The sequence below is a fragment of the Meleagris gallopavo genome, chromosome 11, assembly GCF_000146605.3.
Source record: "Meleagris gallopavo isolate NT-WF06-2002-E0010 breed Aviagen turkey brand Nicholas breeding stock chromosome 11, Turkey_5.1, whole genome shotgun sequence".
In the NCBI taxonomy this organism is placed as follows: Eukaryota; Metazoa; Chordata; class Aves; order Galliformes; family Phasianidae; genus Meleagris; species Meleagris gallopavo.
In genome coordinates, this window is record NC_015021.2 from 9,118,823 (window position 1) to 9,138,723 (window position 19,901).

Sequence of the window (19,901 nt, forward strand, 5' to 3'; positions counted from 1 at the left end):
GTCTGTTTTTCCATTAGTTTGTCTTGGGAGTAAGTCTTATTTTAATTTCAAGCACGTCTGATGGTAAAAATCTAGCATGTATTTTGTGGTCAATACAGCATCATTTAGGCCCACAAATCACTGGGTAGTGCAGTTTGCCCTTGGAAGTGGGGATGGAGGAGCATAAAAATCACAAAACTAACAGTGACACCAAATTAAAGTGTTGATGTTATCTATTTGAAAGTTGCTTACACACATTTCAAGAATAATGATCAGTCTATTCCACACAGCCCTAGAACAGTTCTTGGTGTTTGGTTCATTTTCCTTTGCTTTAATGTTACAGCGTATTTTTGCTAGGATAGCATTGATCTTCACATACAGAAGTATACAGAAAATGATTTTTACATCCCAGTTCTCCAGGTTTCCCTTCAGTTTTCTGCTGTCTGTTCAGAGACACACAGACATCATACAATTCGTAGTTGGCCTTTGTGTTAATAGATATAATTGTCTAATAATACTGTTACCAGAAATAAGAATTGAGCAGAATGGTTCGGGTGCACATTCATGTATCTGCATGCCTGCAAAAGAATTTGCTTTATTGTTCTTCTGAAACTTTTGCAAACTTTTTATCATTTTAATTCAGGGTAATACGAAAATCAATACCTTTAACTGGTCCAAGGTCCGTAAGCTGAGCTTCAAGAGGAAAAGATTCCTTATTAAACTCCACCCAGAGGTCTGTGTAAGTTTTGCCACAGTAACTCCCTTGTCAGTGTTGAAAAAATTACGTATAACTTATGTATGTATACTTATATGCACACTTTTACCATGAAAAATTCTTGAGTTTGTAACTTCATAAGACACTGTCAGAGAAATAGGCTTATCTTCACTATTCAAGTAAAAATCTTTCTCACCCCATCCTGTCACCGTAGATTTCAGCTACATGTATCTGGCAAAGGCATGGGCATGTGTAAATATTACAGGAAAGGAAATGAAGAATCTGGTGTTTCAGACTTTTTTTACTGTAAAAAAAAAAGTTGCATTTCCTATTTCTCTTGGAAATAAATGGATATTGAGAGTTATCTCAGCTCTCTGATCCCTGTAGTCCAAGCTATGAGCTAAGATAACTTAAGCATTGAAATAGTAAATCTTTGTTGTTCAGATAAAGGCACAATAGGGAGTGCTTTTGGCTGTAGCTCCTTAAGAGAACGCTGCAGTACACTGCTAATACAGAAGGTGATTGCTTTATATGGCAGTTTCATCCAGGAACTTGTTGCATGTGTGCTGCTTAAATGAAAACTGTGGTACAGAGTCCCCTGATTCCATCATAAAGTAATCTGATGCATTTCAGGAAGCATTAAATGGCTGAGATTACATTGTTGGAGCTTAGTTTTAAGAACTGTATGATTAATCTTACTACAGCCTTATCTTTCTAATATGTCCTTATAGCAGAAGGTATTTTTCATGCTTGGCTGATTTACAACACGTATTTTTGACTGCAAATATCAAATTTATCGTCACTCTCTTTGTTGTTTCCACACTTAATGACTGGATTGTGTTCTGCATAAAGCTATACTGGAATGAAAAAGCAAAGTTGGACATAATGCAGTGATGTGTATCTCAGAAATCTGAAACAGTTCACACTGACAGCACGTGTGTCTCAAAATGAGACCCTCAGAAATGCAATGTGGTAACTGTACTCTGGCACACACACCATTTTCCAGCCTGTTCTAAATCACAGGAAGTGGAAAAAGCATCAGAACTTTTAAGAAAAAAATATTCTTAAAATTACTACTATTTCACTTAAATACTTTTTGTCTAAATTTTAATAATGCTCATTTTTTGTTAATGTGGGATATGTCCAGCATGTTTGTACAGTTTTAGTCAAGTACATTTTAAGCATTTTTACATTTTCTATGTAAGAAACAGTTTTAAAGTAATTGAATGATTTAAACTGCGTGCAAAATCGCATTCATAGCTTTCATGTATGTGAGAAATGACTCAGCATCTCACTGCCTTTGGAGCCTCTTTGCTGAGATCTGTCCTTTCCTTTTCTCTTCCATTGCCATCTGATGCTCTACTTAGCTCTTGTGTTTTGTTCCCAGGGCCCATACCAAGATACACTGGAGTTTCTTTTGGGAAGTAGGGATGAATGTAAAAACTTCTGGAAAATCTGTGTTGAATACCATACGTTTTTTAGGCTCTTTGATCAGCCAAAGCCAAAGGCTAAAGCAGTCTTCTTCAGCAGGGGGTCATCGTTCAGATACAGGTATGGAGGAGCATCATACACTTATTGAAGCTGAATTGCTTATATCTGAGGGAACAAGCTCAAAAAGGAAAAACATTCTCAAGCAACTCCAATTGTAATTCTTATCTGCTGCTTTTGGTAACTTTTATACTTTTGTGGATTCACAGTGGACGAACACAGAAGCAGCTAGTGGATTATATTAAAGACAGTGGGATGAAGAAAACTCCATATGAAAGGTAAATACAAAGGATTTTGTCAGAGATTTGCACAGCATTCTTACTTCCAAGATTAGAACTGTTTTTAAAAGACTCTTGAAGGCATTTTCATTGGCTATCTGTTTGGTTATTAAGATCTACTTCACATTTAAAGTAGCTGAACTAGTTATTTTTTTCCTAACGTGGTTTCATGATGATGTAAAGAAGCTCGCGAAAGTTTCAGTACTGCATTTGGATATCAGTGGACAGCATTGCAGCTTGGCCATCCGGAAGTTCAGTGTATTTTGGAGGTGCATCAAAGTGAGCGGGACATTTACGTATGTCACTGTGATCCTTGTTTTGTACAAGGGGTAGTGGTAACCAGGAGACCTGTTCTCATCGTTCTTCTTGAAGATGCTTTATTCTAATGCATTGCAAGATTTTACTTTCACAACCCAGTGACATATGCCTGTGGCATACCCATCTCTCTGTCCTAGCACTTCTGTAATCACAAAGTGAGATGGTTCAGCTTGCTAACTGGGCAGTGACAGAGGCTTGCATGTTGTTTTACAATATGGTAACTGCTAGAGTCTCAACAGTCCAAAAATAAGACTGGGAGCAGTGCCACAGGGATAGCAGTCTCCTTTTGTGGCAGTGTTGAGCTGCACATGGGTAGTCCTCATTGCTTTGTTGTCACTACTTTGCAGTATTAGAAGCTACAGTGACTTGATAAAAGGATATTGAAGAAAACTGAGGCCTCGAATTCAAGTTAAAATCCAAGAGTGTTGACTTAGTTTGCAGTTTGTGAACGTAATTTCAATTATGTTTTTAATTTCAGGACATCATACAGCTTGCATCTGTGGGCAGTAGTTAGGTCGTTCCTCTTGTGTAGAAGTCATGGCCTGAGCACAAACTAAATCCTGAATACCTCTGATGTTTGCTGACATCTGATGTAGGATGTGATGCATAGAGATGTAATTTTAAATAACGTTCATTTATTCATACACCTAGCATTTTGTCTTGCTGTATAGTATTGTACAGACAGGAACTGAAGCACGGAAAATACTCTGCCTAAAATTACACAATTAGCCTGTGATACAGCACGATTGAATTCGAGATCTGCAGGCCTGGAACTCTGACCTTAAATATTTGTTTCTAAACGTATAAAGAATGTGCATTTTAATTATTAAATGGTGTCACTTGAGCTTGTGTGAAACCTCAGTACATGTGAGAAACTCTTCATAGTCATGTGTCTGAAAGTTTACAAGATTTTAACAGGAATTTCAGAAAGCTTTCTGTAATCTGCTATCCATGAATATGTTTAGTGTCTTGGGGTACAGCTGAGCACCTTTTCTGTATGACAGCATAACTTGTGTTAGGTTAATGGATGAACCTGGTGATCCAACCTAAACAATCGAATTAGTTGTTAAAAGATGATAATAAAATGCATCTTGAGACTTTTTATTGTCTCTTAGAATGAAAATAGCTAAACAGGGAAGGGAGAAGGCTGGCTCTTGTCTTGGGTACTCACAGGACGCTCTCTCTTCTGCAGGAGGCACAGCAAAGTCAGAGTGTCCGCTCACGCTTCGAACACAGACGTGCCAAAGCAGGTTAGTTCTGTGTGACTCCAGGTAGTCCACTCAGTGAAGCTGACAGCCAGCTTTCCAAGATGACTGCCTAGGAATATGGTAGAATGAGCTGTTTGTCTGGACTCAGCTTCGCAGGCTACTCTTTGTTCCTGATGCATAGTTTGTGGGTTTGTTTTTTTTTTTGCAAGGAGTAACAACTTTGATAATTGTAGTTAATGGAGTCTACAGCAGGTAATTTCCTGTTCAGAGTTCAGTTTGACTGAGAAGATGCGATAGTTCCTAGCGTGTTACTATTTCAGAGGATCAAACTGGGCTTACTTATATCTAACTGCTTTTTGTGGAAGAGGTCATCCTGTTACCCTTTGTGTTTTTATTTTCTTTCCCTCAGAGCGCTGCGTTCCCCGAGGGCTTGAGGACCCCGGGGTCTCCTGCCTCAGCGACTGTCCCCTTCCACTCTGTTCATTCCTCAGCTGCTCCTACCACCCTGCCCATCTTTGCAGAAAGCAGCCCTTCCTCCTTGGACCCCCGAGCACCGTACACAAGGATTCCAGACAAAAACACCCCAATGCCCGCAGAAGAAACGGGGAGGAAACTGGTGCAGCAGCCTGGATCTCCCATCTTCCAGTCATTCCAAGGTGTTGGGTTTGGTAGTGTTGCAGGAAACTGTAACCCTGCTTGTCCTGTTGTTGAGAGTGGTTGTGCTTTAGATTTAGATGTAGAGAAGAGTAGCAAGGAGAATAGGGCTGCTCTTTGTAAAAATGACAATGATGAGGATGACTTTACCACAGGTGTTTTTGTTGCTGAAAAAGAGCATCAGCACTGCAGTAGGGGTGCCCCTCTGTTCACACTGACAAATTCACAGTTACAGGTGTCAGAAGAGTTTATTGATGATGACCCTGCAGAAATATCCTTTTTTGCAGGGGGCTCTGAGGCATTTTCTTACGTGTACAGTGGTTTAGATTTAAAGGGCTCTGATTTTTCTAAGCATGCATCAGAGTCTCCAGGCTTAACAAAGGATGCCCTTCAACAAAATGCAGTCTCTCCTCAGTCAAGCCCTGACAGGTACTCAACAGAGGCAGTAGATATGAATATGGAAGACGAGTTTGAATTTGAAGAAGGGAGTGACTTCAATGGCAACGAGAGACCATCCAACACCTCGGAGCTGTTTGAGGTTAAGGCACAAGCAAGCCGAATTCAGAGCCTCCTGAGCCCTTCTGAAACAAGTTCACTCATCAACAACCGATCTGAGAGCAGCTCCCTCAACAATTTGCCACTCAATGGTACGTCCTCCCTGCACACGTACAGCTCTGCTAACCACTCAGAGGCGAGCTCCATGGTGAACTTCCCAGCCTACTCAGTGCGCTCTGAGTCCAGTTCAGCCTTTCAGTTCACTGACATCATTGACCAGCTGGAGCAGCTGAGCTACCCTCCTACCACCACGGAAGACTCCAGCAGTACAGATACAGACTCGTGGGACTCTGAAACCGCTGCGCCGCTGGATGTAAACCTTTTCTTTAGTAATCCTTTTACTCAAGCAGCCGGTGAGAACTTGACTTTTGACTTTCAGAATAATTTAAAAAATCTCACTCAAGAAGACTGGGCAGAGAAGACTCATGTAAATCATTGATCCTTGATTTTTACGGTGGATTTCTCTCACCTGTTCAGACTTAGAAGTCAGAAAGATGTGTTAAACAAGACAGCTCTAATCCATTGGCTGACTTTTAAATCACGTACCGCAGCTGATCGTTCTTCTTCCTGTCTCTCTTCAGCTCCCTTGAAGCACGCTAACTTCAATTCTGCATTTTGTACAACACACTGCATCCAGAATGTGTCGTAACAGGCTGCAATGTTTGTAAAACACCACTGATTTCAGAGAAGTTAAGAACCATCCCTTTGCAAATTACAGTGTATCGAAGGATTTTTTTTTTTGGCTATGAACATGTCTTTAAGAGTGATATAATATGCTGTCCCTGATTACAAGTCATTTTTGCAGGTGAGAGTTCTTGATGTTTTGTTTGGTTTTTTTTTTCCCCACAATACCAAAAAAAAAAAAAAGAGACACTCTTCAGGTCAGCTATGAAGGATGACTTTTAAGATACAAAACTATGCAACGTGATCAAGTGAATATAGGAGCCAGGAAAGCTTCTTGTGAAGACAATCATATTTTCTGACCCTAAAGTGCCTTCAGCAGTGCAGCAACCAACAAGCACCCTTCTGCGTTGCAGTAGTTCAGAGATGCATACATAGACTATGAAAGCACTTAGTTTGCATTGCATTTTTGTCTGAGCTTTTCTTTATTGTGCTACATTGAAGTACTTACAAATCAGCTCATGAGAATCTACTTGATTTAGGGAAAAAAGGTGGAGGTAAATCTGGTGAAAGCTTTAATTTTTCTTTACAATATGACCTTATTAAAGGAGAAGGAGATAGTACGGTACGAGTACAAACAGTGCCTCAAACTAAGCGGCTTACAATGAGAAGCTGATTTTATACTCTGTATCATTCATACTGATTTTCTTAGCTTTGGTCTTGATATATTGTTAAAAGACCTTCATTCCTTAGTCCAGCATTAAAAAAAATACTATTGTTTCACAAAATTCTGTTGACTGAAAGTTCAGGGGAATTCCTCTCCATAGTAAAATCGAGGAAGTAAAACATCCTTTTATCATCTGTTCCTTTTAGTTCAGTATTTATTGAGGCAGGATTATTTTCCATGGCACTTACAAGTACTGTGGGAGTTGTGTTTGAATGGAATTGCTGTTGTTTCATTAGAATCTGGTTGCCTTTGCCAGTGGCACAGGAAAACAAAGCACATTTAGAACACAGTACTAGCTTGGACTTAGAGGAATGTGCAGTTGTGTAATTGGTCTTTTTTTTTTTTAAATACAAGTTTAGTTTTGTTTTTCTACTGAATGTGTATTCTAGCTCTTTGTTTGACTTGATTCATACCTGTGGAGATAATCTCATGGATGTGACATTTGTAAATAGGCACTTGGAAGAGGTCTTCAGCTGTGGTACCTTTACGTGTGTTTCAGGCTGTTTGTCTGGTTTCCTTCCCACAATGACATTATGTAACTTGAAAAAGAAATCAGGAAAAAGACTTCTATTTACTGACTTTCCTACAGGTAGTAGAGTCAGGGACAAATATCAGTGTAAGATTTAAAAAGTGGCCTTTAATTTCCTTCCATCTTTAATTTTAAGTAAAAAAATCAAGATGGGGCTATCTGCATATAACCACGTCAGCCTCTGCTTTATGTTTCGTGCCTAAAACAAAGCATTCTCTCTAAATATGTTACAATTGCTCAATATGGGAATAAATCCCACTACATTCCCTAGCATTTCAAAAGCTCTTAAGATCTTCAGAAGAGAAAAGCTTGTTGGTATATTTTCAACAAACGTACTGGATAGTCATGAGAGAAGGCTTGCTAAGAACATTTTCTTGCAGAGCACTTGGTTCTAAAAGGTGTCTTCAGTGCTTCTCCTTGTACTTTGCTTCTCCTTACCCTTTGCAACTATGCAGGTCTTCTGTTGGCAGTTGGCAATTTTAAATCTCAGGGATATGTATTTTTTTTTAAGTAGTAGTAAGAGCCTTAATGTGATGCCCGTTTTGTTTCCTAAAGGAGCTAGAGATCTGAGTCCTTTGGCTTAGAGCAAGGTGTGTGGAACCACAGGAGAGGATGGGCTGGGGTATGGAGTGTGGGAAAGAGTGCCTTGACCCAGGAACAGAACTGATCACAATAAGGTTTTAGTTATCGCCAAGAATGCTGACCTTTCCCATCTTCTGGCTCTGCTTTATATCTGAACTGGGGATGCTCACACAGAGACAGCACTGGTGAGCACCTAAAAACCAGTATCCTTTGCTAGGATTGCACGCTGTGGTGGTCTTGCAAACAGTCTGCTGCTTTCTCGTTTCCAGATGCGGAATGTGGAAGAGTGAGCAAGGGTACGTGTGCTCTTTAGATACAATCAAAATCCTTCAAAGGAGGTCCAAAACCTGCTATTAGCTGATAGACTGCTGGAATGTTTCTGTAGGAGTTGCTGTCTGTGCTTCCAGCACCTGCTGGTTATGTCCTTGCTGTTGGTGACTGATAGCATATGGCTGTTGTGGATTTTTTTCCTGCCCTTTTCTGATCTTTAAAGCTATGTGGTTTCTGAAGCTATAGCTCTGTGATTGGCTATTTTGCTTTATTTGTGATTTTCCATATAGGCACAAAAGAGGAGAACACTTAATTTGCAAGTAGAATTTTTACTATAGCAGGAAAGCCTTGAGAAAAGCTTCTCCTTGATTTCCTCTAGGGGGATGAGTTCGGATTTCCTTTGCGATGGAGACCAAGTGAAAACCAGCCTGCCTCTGAGTGCTCTGCATCGATTGGCACTTACTCTGGTGCACTGGAGTTGTGCCAGGCATCCTCTTCTCGTCCAGCAGTCTCCTGATACATCAGGAGAGGGTGAGAGAAGGGCTTTTCTCTGTGCTTTGTCTTTGAATAGTGTTGAACTTCAGTGCGTTATGTCTGAATAGCAGCTCGACTGTCAAGCTGTTGCTGTTAGTCCTTGCAGTTTGTTCCATTGGCTTTTAACAGTGCTGGCCCACCTTGAGGAGGAGGAGTTGGATGAGCTGTGGTAGGGGCAGGCGAAAGCCTGGCTGCAAAGCTTCACTTGTTTGTGGCAGGTGAATGTGCATCTTCTCTCCGCACGCTGGTCACTTCTGGAGATACGTTCCTTCTTGTTTGCTTTCTGCCCCCATCTGTGGGAGCCTAGGATGGGTGTACTGCTATCTGAGGGACATGGCTTTCTTGTCAACGTGCAGCTTTTATTGCTGTGGTTTTTTCAGCAGCAAGAACCACTGGGGCTTTCAGGTTTCTTCTGTTCCAGGCTGCCTGTACAAATACAATCCCATTTTACCAAACACACGCAGCTGCAGAAGGCATGTCCATATCAGTGGTGTTCCCAGGTGAGTTAGGCTGATAGCTACAGCTCTTTGGTGGTACTCAACACGCGCCTTGCAGTGTGACTAGAAGACATAAAGGAGTGAATGTCTTCAGTGGGTAAGGTACTCTGCACCTGTATTGCCATATGTGCCTATTTACAACCGTTTACACTTCAGTGCAGTTATTAATGTCAAGCACTACAGGAGAACACTTGCATCTTCGTGTGTGTAGTTAGTGGAGCTATTAATTTGCACAGAACTCTGGTCACAGGATATTCTTTGACCAGTCAGCAACCCGGTTGAACTTTTTAAGCCTTACCAGCCTGTATTATTGCTTGTGCCTGTTCTTGGTAAGTTTAACATATGCACTCATTATTCGAGTATTACATGCTGTATATTTCCCAGGAATTACTGTATTTTATCTTAGAATGGAGTGGGGCAACGTATTGATTTGCTCTCAACTTTCACTTCAATTTCCAGTCAGTTTCTGCGTTGCTGGATAATAGCAACTTCTGATCTCCTTTTTCCTGTGAATGTTTGTATTGTGGTCATAGGTGGTTTTCTGTAAGGGTGGTTTTCCTTGTATTGGTTGGTGGTTTCTTTCTGTGGTGGCGGTAGTTTCTGTCTAGTTGCAAATCTTAATGAGGGTAGGAGTTTATGGAGGTGCCAATAAATGTCATTTCAATTTGGTGCAAACCTGTTGGTAAGTCATTCCCATTATTGTCATTTTGCAAAAAATCCAAAGCCATAATTACCAGGTATCGACTGAGTGAATGCAAATACACTGCAGTTCTCACTGTAGTTTGTTGGCTGTCATGACCTGTAGTTTTCAGTAGATCCTACAATGAACCCGTCACAAATGCTGTGTGTATGTGTGTGGGCATACACATACACCTTGTATGCACATGGGGAGGCTTCACAGTTCTGAAGATGTATCATGACATCCACTTTGTCCTCTGCTGGTGGGCTGGTACAGGCTTAGTCCACAGAGCGTGCTGTAGCTTGGGGGCACGGTTCCTTGAGCCTGCTTTGTGGGAAGGTGCTGCTGCATATTTTTCAAATCACACTATCCTCCTGCTGCTTGCACGTGCAGTTGGCAGCACAAGAGTGTGCTTTGTGACAGTTGAGCAGCTTGGGAAGAAACCAGAAATGCCTACTTCTCAATATGTACAGATACGCGTGCCTTGATTAGAGTGACTCCCCAGTGAAATAGGTGCTACTCTTTTCAGGAGAGGATTGCATTAAGGAAACAAAGAAGGCTGGAATTTCTTGATTGATCTCTCAAACTTCTATCTTTTATACCATAAATGTTTTATTGAATTACATGTTGGGACTTTTTAATACCTTTGTGTCTGTTGAGATTGCTGGTTATGAACCTACAGATTTGTACTAATTCATAATTCTAATTGTTTATGCAATAAAACAAGGAAAACTTTGATATAAATGACATCGTGGGCTTTTTAGCTTTATTTTTCGTTACCCTTCTGTTTGAAATAGAATAATGTTTGTTCTCCTAGCCAAGGCACCTTAGAGTTTCATTACAGTTTCATGACCAGATTTCCCAAGGCAGTTTCCCTCTTACACACCTTGGTTGAAAGTAGAGCACAACCAAATATTGGTGTGTGTTTTTCAGATTGCTGTCTTCTGTAGACGTTTTGTTAGGGATAGAAGTGGGAGGAGGGCAGCAGCCATTTGCCCTGGGCTCCCTTTGAAGGGGGTCACCCCACAGGGAGGTGGTGGGGCAGCCCTTCTGATAAGGAACCCTACTGCTAACCTTTGAGCCTTGCATAGCTGTTAGGACATCCCATCATGGTCTGCTTTAGTAGGATACTCTCCTTGTTGTCTGTCTTTGAAGTGTTTTAAGCTTCAAGTGTAAGAATCAGTGTTTGTGCTTTATTTTTGTCAAACTTTGCATATGAATACAGCTTTATTTGCCAAAATTTCCCTATGAGAAGTGTGACAGGTTAGAGAGGAGCCCTGCAGTAATTCTGTGAGCGAGGGGAATGAGAAGTGGGTGGCTTCTCCCACGTGGAAAACTGTAGGTTATTATAAATGGATTTTGATTATAGATGCTATTTTGCTAATTTAAATAGGTGTAATTAAAATATAACTAAGCCCAAAGCTAGAACAAACATAAACAAGAAGTAACCCAGATGCAGATTATCTTTAATAATGTCAGTGAGAGGGATGCAATTCGTGTGCTCTTGAAGAAAATACAAGGTAAGGTAATGGTTAGAGCAGCTGGCTTCAAGATTGCTTCGCCTCGTGTTTTTTTTAACAGCCTTAAAATAATCCAGTAATGAGCTTTCCATGGCTGCTTTTGTGTGATACTCTCAACTTCTCTTGTTTTCAAAGTTGAGTTTGAATCTTCACCTCTGTACACATGGAAGGTCGCTAAAACTAGAGCGGATGAATGTTGTAAGTGATAGTCTTGTGTGTTAGATGGAGGCTTCCACTTCTGCAAGTGGACGAAAGAAGGCATAGGCAATAACTGAGCAAAGGGCAGTGTTACGCGGTGGCTGGGAAAGGTGAGGCTGGCAGATGTGCATGGCTGCCTTCATCAAAACCGCAGTGTTTTGGAATGCTTTACTGCTGTATGTGACTTTTTTTTCCTTCCAGTTGTACCCATGCTGTTTTGTGGGGGGGTTTAATATGAACCCTGTTTTTATTTGCCTACGGATATGGACTTTTACCTACACATCACCCTTTGCCCCTGTGCCCGGGGTTGTAGCCACGGCTTGAGGCTTCTCCACGGGGCAAGCACGCCTCATTTTCAGGCTTTGCTCAGGGACCGGGCTCCTGTGTCAGATAGCAAGTGTTTACGTGGGTTCCCTGGCTGGCTGCTGCCAGAGGGGAACGTGAAACCCAGAGCAACGCAACAGGCAAGGCCTCCACGGTCAGCCCTGGCCCTGCTGCCCTGTCTGAGCAGCAGTTGGACTCGGGGCCGTGCGGCTGCTGCGGGGAAGAATTTAAAGCGGCTCCTCGCCCCCGGCGTGCTGCTGCCTTGCTGGCTGTGAAGCTGTCCTTTCACCATCCCTGCTGTGCAGAAGCGGCCCTCTGATCATCTCCGCGGAGGTGAAACAAACATCAGCTGGTTGTTTTCCCGCCTTGCTGCTAGAAGTAGCCGGAGTGAAGGAAGGCGCGGGCAGGCAGAGGCGCTGCGCGTGCCTTGGCGTGCCGAGAGTGTTAACAGTTAACTGCAGCCTCCATCAGCTGAATCTCTTCCAGGTGACCGAGCGCAGCACTGTTTAGCTTCCTGCATTTGTCAATGTGAAATTACGCACTTCGCTTCCTCCTCGCTGTCCTGCCGCAACTGCGCGCTGTGCTGCTGCTGCTCCCCGGCACAGCCCGCCTCCTGCCTTGCCAACGGAGAGACCCTCAGCTCCCCAGGGCGTGCGAAAGCATGCAGGGTGCACACACGCAGGCTGCTTGGGTTTTTTTCGGTGTTATTTTTTAATAATAAAAGACTTTTTTAGATGGGTTTTTAAGTAGCCTGACAACAGGAAAAGGGCGACGCGGCTTGCGGCAGAGCTCGCAGCAGAGGTGGTGCTGTGTTGAATCCGGGGTGGGAACCGTGGTGGGGAAGGGGCCCTAAGAGATGTCAGCTTGATGTCATGCAGGCAGGTTTGGGGCTCCCCAAAAGGCAGGGATTTGTTGTTTCGGGAGGAGTTCTGTGAGCTGCAGGGAATCTCAGTGGTGCCTGGGGAGGTGCAGAGCACTTTGGCTGAGCCCAGAGCTGGGTGCTGGCCTGGGGTGGGCATGGATTGGCTTTGCTGTTGGTTTTGTGCTTGCCTTTGATCAGGTGTCCTAGTCCTTCACTTGCTGCTTGGAATGCAAAGCAAATAGTGCTGGGGAGTGCTGCTAGCTTGGCTGTTTATATATAGGGAAGATCAGAAAGAAAAAAGCCTGTTTTAAGAAGGTCATAGTGTGAATAATCGGAGTGTGTTTTAACTTGGTCATACGAAATGGCTTTTGAACAGCAGTGCTCACTGCAGGACCCATGGGGTGTCTGCATGCTGCATCTCAGGGGTCTGCAGAAGGGGGGAGAGCTGCTGATGGGCTTTAAATGCACTGCAGTGGTGCCTTATGTATTTGGAAGCCTCTAAAGAGTCCACAAACAGATTAAAAAAATAAGCAGTCTGGAGCAAAGCAGTTCACACTGCTCCTCCTTCAGAAAGGCTTTACTGTACAATAGGGTTGTAACCACCCTCTGAAACCTTGGTGCTGCAGCGGTGCTTTCCTGAGAGCAGGACGTCGTTCTGCTGGTGTGCGAAGCAGAAGGGCCAGCAAGAAATCTGTTGCACAGTCCCTGTTTGTATAGAACTGCTTCCTTTCCCATCGATTCTGGAGATTCCCTGAATTATGCCTGTATTTCAGCTAGCTTTGTCTTCTGGATTCTTTTTGTGGAGCCGAAAGTAGTGCAGTGGTTTGCTCTGACTTTCCCTTGTGGTGAGAAGTAATCCTTATTTCAGAAAAGGATAAACTAAAAGATAAGTTCTTGCTACTTACAGTGTAGACCTGTATTGTGAGCTCTGTTAGTCAACAACATCCAGTGGGATTTGGGCACTTTTCCCTAGACTGTAAGCAATTTATCTGTGCCCTTAGGTGCTGTTCTGAGAGCGTCTGTCCGTACTGCACTGTCACACAACAGTAGCTGTGCAAAGAAAAATGTTCACTTTGAGAAACACGCTCATGTGTTTGGATGCATGTTGCTTTGTTTTTTAACCTGAGATAGTAATTATGATTTACAGTAACAGTGGGTAGTTGTCTTAGATGCAGTATATTGAAAGCACTTTTTGTTTCCACTCCATCTTCTGGTTCTCTTCCCCTCCAGGCCTCCCAGTGGACCATTCTCAGCTCTCCTCCCTCGTGCTGAAGAGTCCCCTGGGTTTGAACGCAGCATTCCCTGTGAACCTGAATGCAGCTGGCCAGGGTTCATCTCCTCTCCTGAGCCCTGTCCTCAGTGATGCTGGTGGTGCCAGGATAGAAGAGGATGATGAGATGAAACGTAAGGTGAGACCATGGCACTGCAGAGAATGTCCTTAATGACCTCACTGCAGAAAATGTGCTTAATGAACGTGCTGCAGAGAGCCCCAGAGCAGCAGGGAGCTCTTCTCACCACCTCTCCTTTATACCTTGGGATGGAAACAAGAGGTGCTGCTTCCCATAGGGGCTATTCTGGGGAGCATTCTGCAGGTGTGTTTGATATCAAGCAGTAATGGTTTGCTTGGCACCTTTTGGACTGGAACTTTGTTACGTTAGAATGTACAAAATGCTCATCCTTGAGCTGAAACTCCTTGAAAGGATGCTTGAAAACAAGTTAAACATTCAAAATGATTCTCATGGGGGTGCATTGAAAGACTGGTAGGAGGGATGGCTTTGGTTCTAGAAACTGATTACTGTTAGCTGATTCAGTAATGAAAAATTATGGCACACGCCAAGGTTAAACCTGGCACTGTCTTTGTGACTGCTCTCATATAACTATGAGAGCACATATAACCTGTGTCGGCTTGCTGGTTTGTGCTGTCTGTGTGAAGTGCTGTCACCTCACAAAAATGTATTCTGAGGAGCACAGAGCTTGTCTTGCTCGCAGAGTATGTGTGATCAGCCAGCTTTGTTGTCTGCTTGGTACCTCAGGAAGAACCCAGAGCCTTCCATTACAGCCCAAGGAAGGCTTTGTCATCTGAACTCCATTCCTTATGGAGTCACTGGCCATGCTGCAACCTTCTAGAAGAAGCTGTTCTGTGTACTTTTCTGCTTTTTTCTGCTCTCTCCTATTAGTGTTCTGATCACCTTGTCTCTGTCAGGATCTTCATGCAAGAAGGCCAAAGGGCTGTGCTGTTTGTTGTCTTCCCCTTGCATGCCTTCAGGTACTCCTTGGTGCCAGCAGGTGCCAGCTCACTCACTAGCTGCATCTCAGTTGTTCTTTCTGTTCTGTCTGAGCTGTGTTTGCTCCCAGGACAGATTGGTGCTGTTTTGAATGGGCTGTTTGAATGTCCTGACTCTTAGCTGCTCCAAGTTCACAGCAAACATACAGAAATCTCAGCAAGAGCAAAGATGCTGCTCTGCTTTCAGTGCTTCCAAAGCTCGTTTCTCCTGTGACTGGTCACTAACACTAAGGGAACCCTTCTGTCAAAAGAACACAGCTGCTTTTTGCCTTCCTGACGTGAACCAGGAGAACAAATGAGTGCGTGCAGTGTATGAGACTGCTTCCTTTCTATGTACTAATAATACATTTCACTCTTATTATTGTAGATCTTCATGCATGCAGAGTAGCCTTAGGAAAATATCTGTCTCTATGTAATCCACAGGGAAGTCTGCTGGGAAAGGCTTGATGATGAAGGCCTGTCCTGCACCACTGAAAATAACAGGTTCTCCCTAGCAGCTGTTACCAGGGCTCAGCACAAGGGAATTCAATTAAGAATGGTATAAAACAAACAAAAAAATACTTAAACAATTTATAATAACGTGTATTTTCTTTCTAACACTCATTTTGATTCAGTGCAGTGACAGAACATCTGTTTTCACAGTTTCCTTCCTCTCCGCTTTGATGTCTGTTCAGTCCTTCTCTTTTGAGACTTTCCCCCTGATGTCAGGGAGAAGACAGCTCTGAAGAAGATGGAATACAGCATTTTTTAACACTGAGAAATTTATTTTGCTAAACTGTGAGAACTTTTTCCAAGCGTAAACGTTGTTCTTCTTTCAAGTTGTTCGCGCAGGGGTTTTTGCGTGGTACCCTTGTAAGGGTTGGAGCTCTGTTGGATCTATCCTGTTTATAACCAAACATTGTTTTCCTATAGCAAGGAAGAATGTATGTAAGATTTGAGCTTGTGCTTTGTAACAGAGCACCTATATTGTGATACCTATTGATCAGTTTCTGTTCTTTCAGCGCTATCCAACCGACAAAGCGTATTTCATTGCAAAGGAGATTCTTGCTACAGAACGGACGTATTTAAAGGACCTGGAAGTTATTACAGTGGTAAGGGTTCCTCCCTTTCTTTAATCCTTTTCTTTTCCTTGAGCTCTGTAATCATTACTTTGGAAGAACTTGGAATTTCTTTCAAGTAACAGAAGAAGTCCCCTGACAAAGCTAAGCCTTGAGCCACATAGCTGTGCCTTCCTTGCCTTATGGGCCCTCACATGACAGGGCTGATGTCCTCTCTATACTGGTATCATTAGCTCAAATATCCACATCTTAGGTAATTTTTTCTGAAAACTCTGCGCGCGGGTTTCCTTAAGGATTCCTTGGCTGTGCATTCAGCCTCAGAGGTTAGCATTGCTGTTAGCAGTGCTTATGATCTAGCTGCCACCATTTCAGAGATCCTTCATCTTTGTGCCTTCAGACGATGAGGATAGATGCCAATTTCAAAGAGAATTAAGGATCCATAGAGTTTTGAAAGGTTTGGTCCTTATTCTTTTTTTTCCTCTCCCCTCATTTTATGGAGAGGAAGAAGCCCAGCATAGACAGGTGGGTCCTTATTTGGGTGACTCTGATTTCCAACTCTGTCAGAGCTGTTTGTTTACTTACTGCAGGCTTGAACACAATGTTTGTGTTTCTAGGAATTATTGTTTTAATTTCATCAAAGAGAAGTTTGTGCTCGTTATGCCATACAGCATCAGTTGAGGTACCCTGCAATAACTCACATGGAGATCCCTTCTCCTTCCATTCCATTCTGTCTCCACGCTCATGCTTTCTCCTCCCCATCCCTACAAAAGCAAAGACATCAATGCTGCTGATAGATTTCTTAAATAGGAAAGATAATAATGTAATTTGTGATTGTTCCTGCAGTGGTTTCGCAGTGCTGTTATCAAGGAAAACGCGATGCCAGAGGGCCTGATGACGTTACTCTTCTCTAACATAGACCCAATTTATGAGTTCCACCGAGGCTTTCTGAAGGAGATTGAGCAGAGGCTTTCACTCTGGTAAGCACTGCAGTGCAATGGCTGGGCAGCTTTTCCTGTGTCCTCGCATTAAACCCATACTCATAAGCAGGAATACCGATTCAAATATAAGGAGAGTCGAGGAAAAGTATTCAAATAAATCAGAATTTTAATTAATGATTAAATGCATCTTTCAAGCAATGCCTTATACACGCTCTCCTGTATTCATCTGAACTGGATGCCCAGGCCACTGTTTTTGTAATATAGCTTGGTGTTGTTTCTCTGGCCTTGGAAAAGAGAAGGTCAGAAAGATAATGTGTGCATTTTTTCAATACCTTCCAGTTAATAAATCTCCAGGTGAAAATCTGGGAAATGCTTTTTTGTAATTAAAATTAGATTCTTGCAGCACTATTTATTTTAAAGGGCGTGTTTTTCTTTTTTTTTAACCTTTATATTGTTTTTTTCCTGGCCTGGGACGTAACGTATGAAGATATTCACTGCCGTTCAAAAAGAGATGCTTTTCCTTCCTCCTGGTGATGTTGAAACATTAGATGATTTTTGTTCTCTTTTTGCATTGGTGAATTGGCCTGCTGTATGTACCTGAGTGTTCCAACTCGCCTGGAAAGCTTTCTGCTGGAGAGAACAATCCAGGCCATTGTGTAAGATTAAAGCAACCTGAATCTGAAGCAAGGGAAATGGAAAAAATAGTCAGTGAAGCATGAGCAAAAATAAATTCATACATTTGGGCAGGATTGTAATAATGGCATTTATTCAGAAAGTATGAGAGATTGAACTCTGTAATAGACTTTCAGGCAAATTCTTGTCTATTCCTTTCTCAGTTTCCCAAGTGTGGCTTTTGGTTTTGTTGTTCTGTGCAGCTTCCATCGAGGCAACGGCAGCTGAAATGGGTGGAGGTGGGATTAACGTTAGTTCTGCCTCCTTCAGGAGAGGAGGGCTTGGAGGGAAGAAACAGAAACGTCTTCCTTTCTCACATACTGTGCCTTCTAATTTCATCTTTTTATGTGTATTTCAGGGAAGGAAAGACAAATGCTCACGTGAAAGGAGATTATCAACGCATTGGAGATGTCATGCTCAGGAACATGCGCACTCTGAAGGTAGCTGAAGGATTTGGATAACAAAGTGCTGGGGCTGTTGGTTCCTTTCTTCCTGTTGCCAAAATGGTAGTTCAACATTCATGAATCATAGAATCACAGAATGGCCTGGGTTGAAAAGGACCACAGTGCTCATCCAGTTCCAACCCTCTGCTGTGTGCAGGTCACCAACCAGCAGCCCAGGCTGCCCAGAGCCACATCCAGCCTGGCCTTGAATGCCTCCAGGGATGGGGCATCCACAGCCTCCTTGGGCAACCTGTTCCAGTGCCTCACCACCCTCTGAGTGAAAAACTTCCTCCTAATATCTAACCTAAACCTCCCCTGTCTGAGTTTAAAACCATTCCCCATTGATTAAATCCCCAGGATTTTAACCTGAAGTGACTTGCAAACAATTACTGCTGCTAAACAAGTTCAAAATAGAACAGAATATTTACAGCAGGGTTCAGTAGGAGGGTTGCATGTTTTCTGCCTGTGCTTAAGGAAAGGCTGTGTGTTAGTTACTCTAGAAATATTTAAGTAGCTTCACTGTGTTCCAGTCTGTGCACAACTTTAACTCTCCCCTGTGGAGACACCAATTCATGAGGTTGATTAACTTCCAAATCCAAACATTCTTAACTGCAGAGTACATTTTGAAATGAGAGCACCTTTGTTTGGGGCTGAGGACTTCATGGGGCAGGTACACTTGTGCTGTGGTGGCCAAATTCTTATTGTTGCAAAATCTATAGCAAGCTCTTTTCCCTTTTCTGTGCCATTCAACAGGAGTTTACAAGTTACTTGCAGAAGCATGACGAGGTCCTGACAGAACTGGAGAAAGCAACCAAACGCCTGAAGAAACTGGAAATGGTTTATAAGGAGTTTGAGCTGCAGAAAGTTTGCTATCTGCCACTCAACACTTTTCTGCTCAAGCCAATCCAGAGGCTGATGCACTACAAGCTGATCCTGGGGAGGCTTTGCAAGCACTACACAGCAGAGCACCGGGACTTTGCAGATTGTCGGAGTGAGTGAGACCCAGCTGTACACACGTGCTGGGCAGGGTTTTAAATTGCTTGGCAGGTACCCTGTGGGAGGCAGCAAGCTTTGCAGCTGCACGTTCAGTGTCCGTTCTCCTTTTCTCCTCTTGAGAGCTCTCTTATTCTCCCATGCAACTGTGAGAATTGCACAGAATTTTTGGTTTAGATTGCTGAAAGCAAAGCTGTCAAATGTGTTCTTAAATATCTAGGAAAGGAATTACAGCATATCAAGTAGAAAAGCAGAAAAGTGTCAGGACGCAGCTTAGTTCAAGAGGTGCTTAGGCTGTGTTGAAATATTAATTTTGTTTTTCTTTACAACTTTTGGTACCAGGTTTTACCAGTCTGCTGCCCTGCTCTGGTGCAGGGCTCTGAAGTTCTCTGCACTGAATGGAAAATAGTTGTTCCTTACTTTGCAGTTGACTTTTGACTACATGGTCATTAATTTGTAGATGTGCCACCATAATATCTGGAGGCGTTGGAGATGCTGTGAAGTTACTTGTGAAGTTACTGTGAAGTCACTGTTTTGCCTCTCTCTGTGTAAAGTATTTCTTAAGAATGAATCTAGCTGTCAGTTTCAGATTCAATTTTCCAGGGACAGCCTGGGTTTGTCTCCTCGTTCTGATCCCATTGGCGCCATTTCCCACACAGATGCCCTGAAGGAAGTCACGGAGATGACCTCCCAGCTACAGCACAGCCTTATCCGCTTGGAGAACTTCCAGAAGCTGACAGAGCTGCAGCACGACTTGATTGGTATAGACAACCTCACAGCACCTGGTCGGGTAAGCAACGCTGCAGAGCATTTAAAGCCTTTGTTGTTTTTGTGACCAAGGTGTTGCATTGCAACGTGTTGCTCAACGCCCATCACCGCTGCCTTTGTCACATTCGTGGGATGAGTGCAAAGGCTTTGGTTAATAATTGTCTTTGTGGCAGGTCGTGTTTAGCTCCTGGTGGTGTGGTAGGGAAG

The 19,901-nt window shown here is 42.9% G+C and overlaps 1 protein-coding gene across 1 annotated transcript in view; it reads left to right on the top strand.

Moving 5' to 3' along the window:
• Positions 1 to 19,901, top strand: part of FARP2 (FERM, ARH/RhoGEF and pleckstrin domain protein 2) — a 44,208-nt gene that overhangs the window by 14,428 nt on the left and 9,879 nt on the right. The window contains exons 8-18 of the mRNA XM_019618864.2: positions 623 to 718; positions 2,082 to 2,245; positions 2,392 to 2,460; positions 3,971 to 4,028; positions 4,396 to 4,642; positions 13,769 to 13,947; positions 15,824 to 15,913; positions 16,724 to 16,857; positions 17,849 to 17,930; positions 18,687 to 18,924; positions 19,586 to 19,716. Of these exons, the coding sequence (XP_019474409.1) occupies positions 623 to 718; positions 2,082 to 2,245; positions 2,392 to 2,460; positions 3,971 to 4,028; positions 4,396 to 4,642; positions 13,769 to 13,947; positions 15,824 to 15,913; positions 16,724 to 16,857; positions 17,849 to 17,930; positions 18,687 to 18,924; positions 19,586 to 19,716 (1,488 nt within the window). The remainder of the gene's footprint in view (positions 1 to 622; positions 719 to 2,081; positions 2,246 to 2,391; positions 2,461 to 3,970; positions 4,029 to 4,395; positions 4,643 to 13,768; positions 13,948 to 15,823; positions 15,914 to 16,723; positions 16,858 to 17,848; positions 17,931 to 18,686; positions 18,925 to 19,585; positions 19,717 to 19,901) is intronic.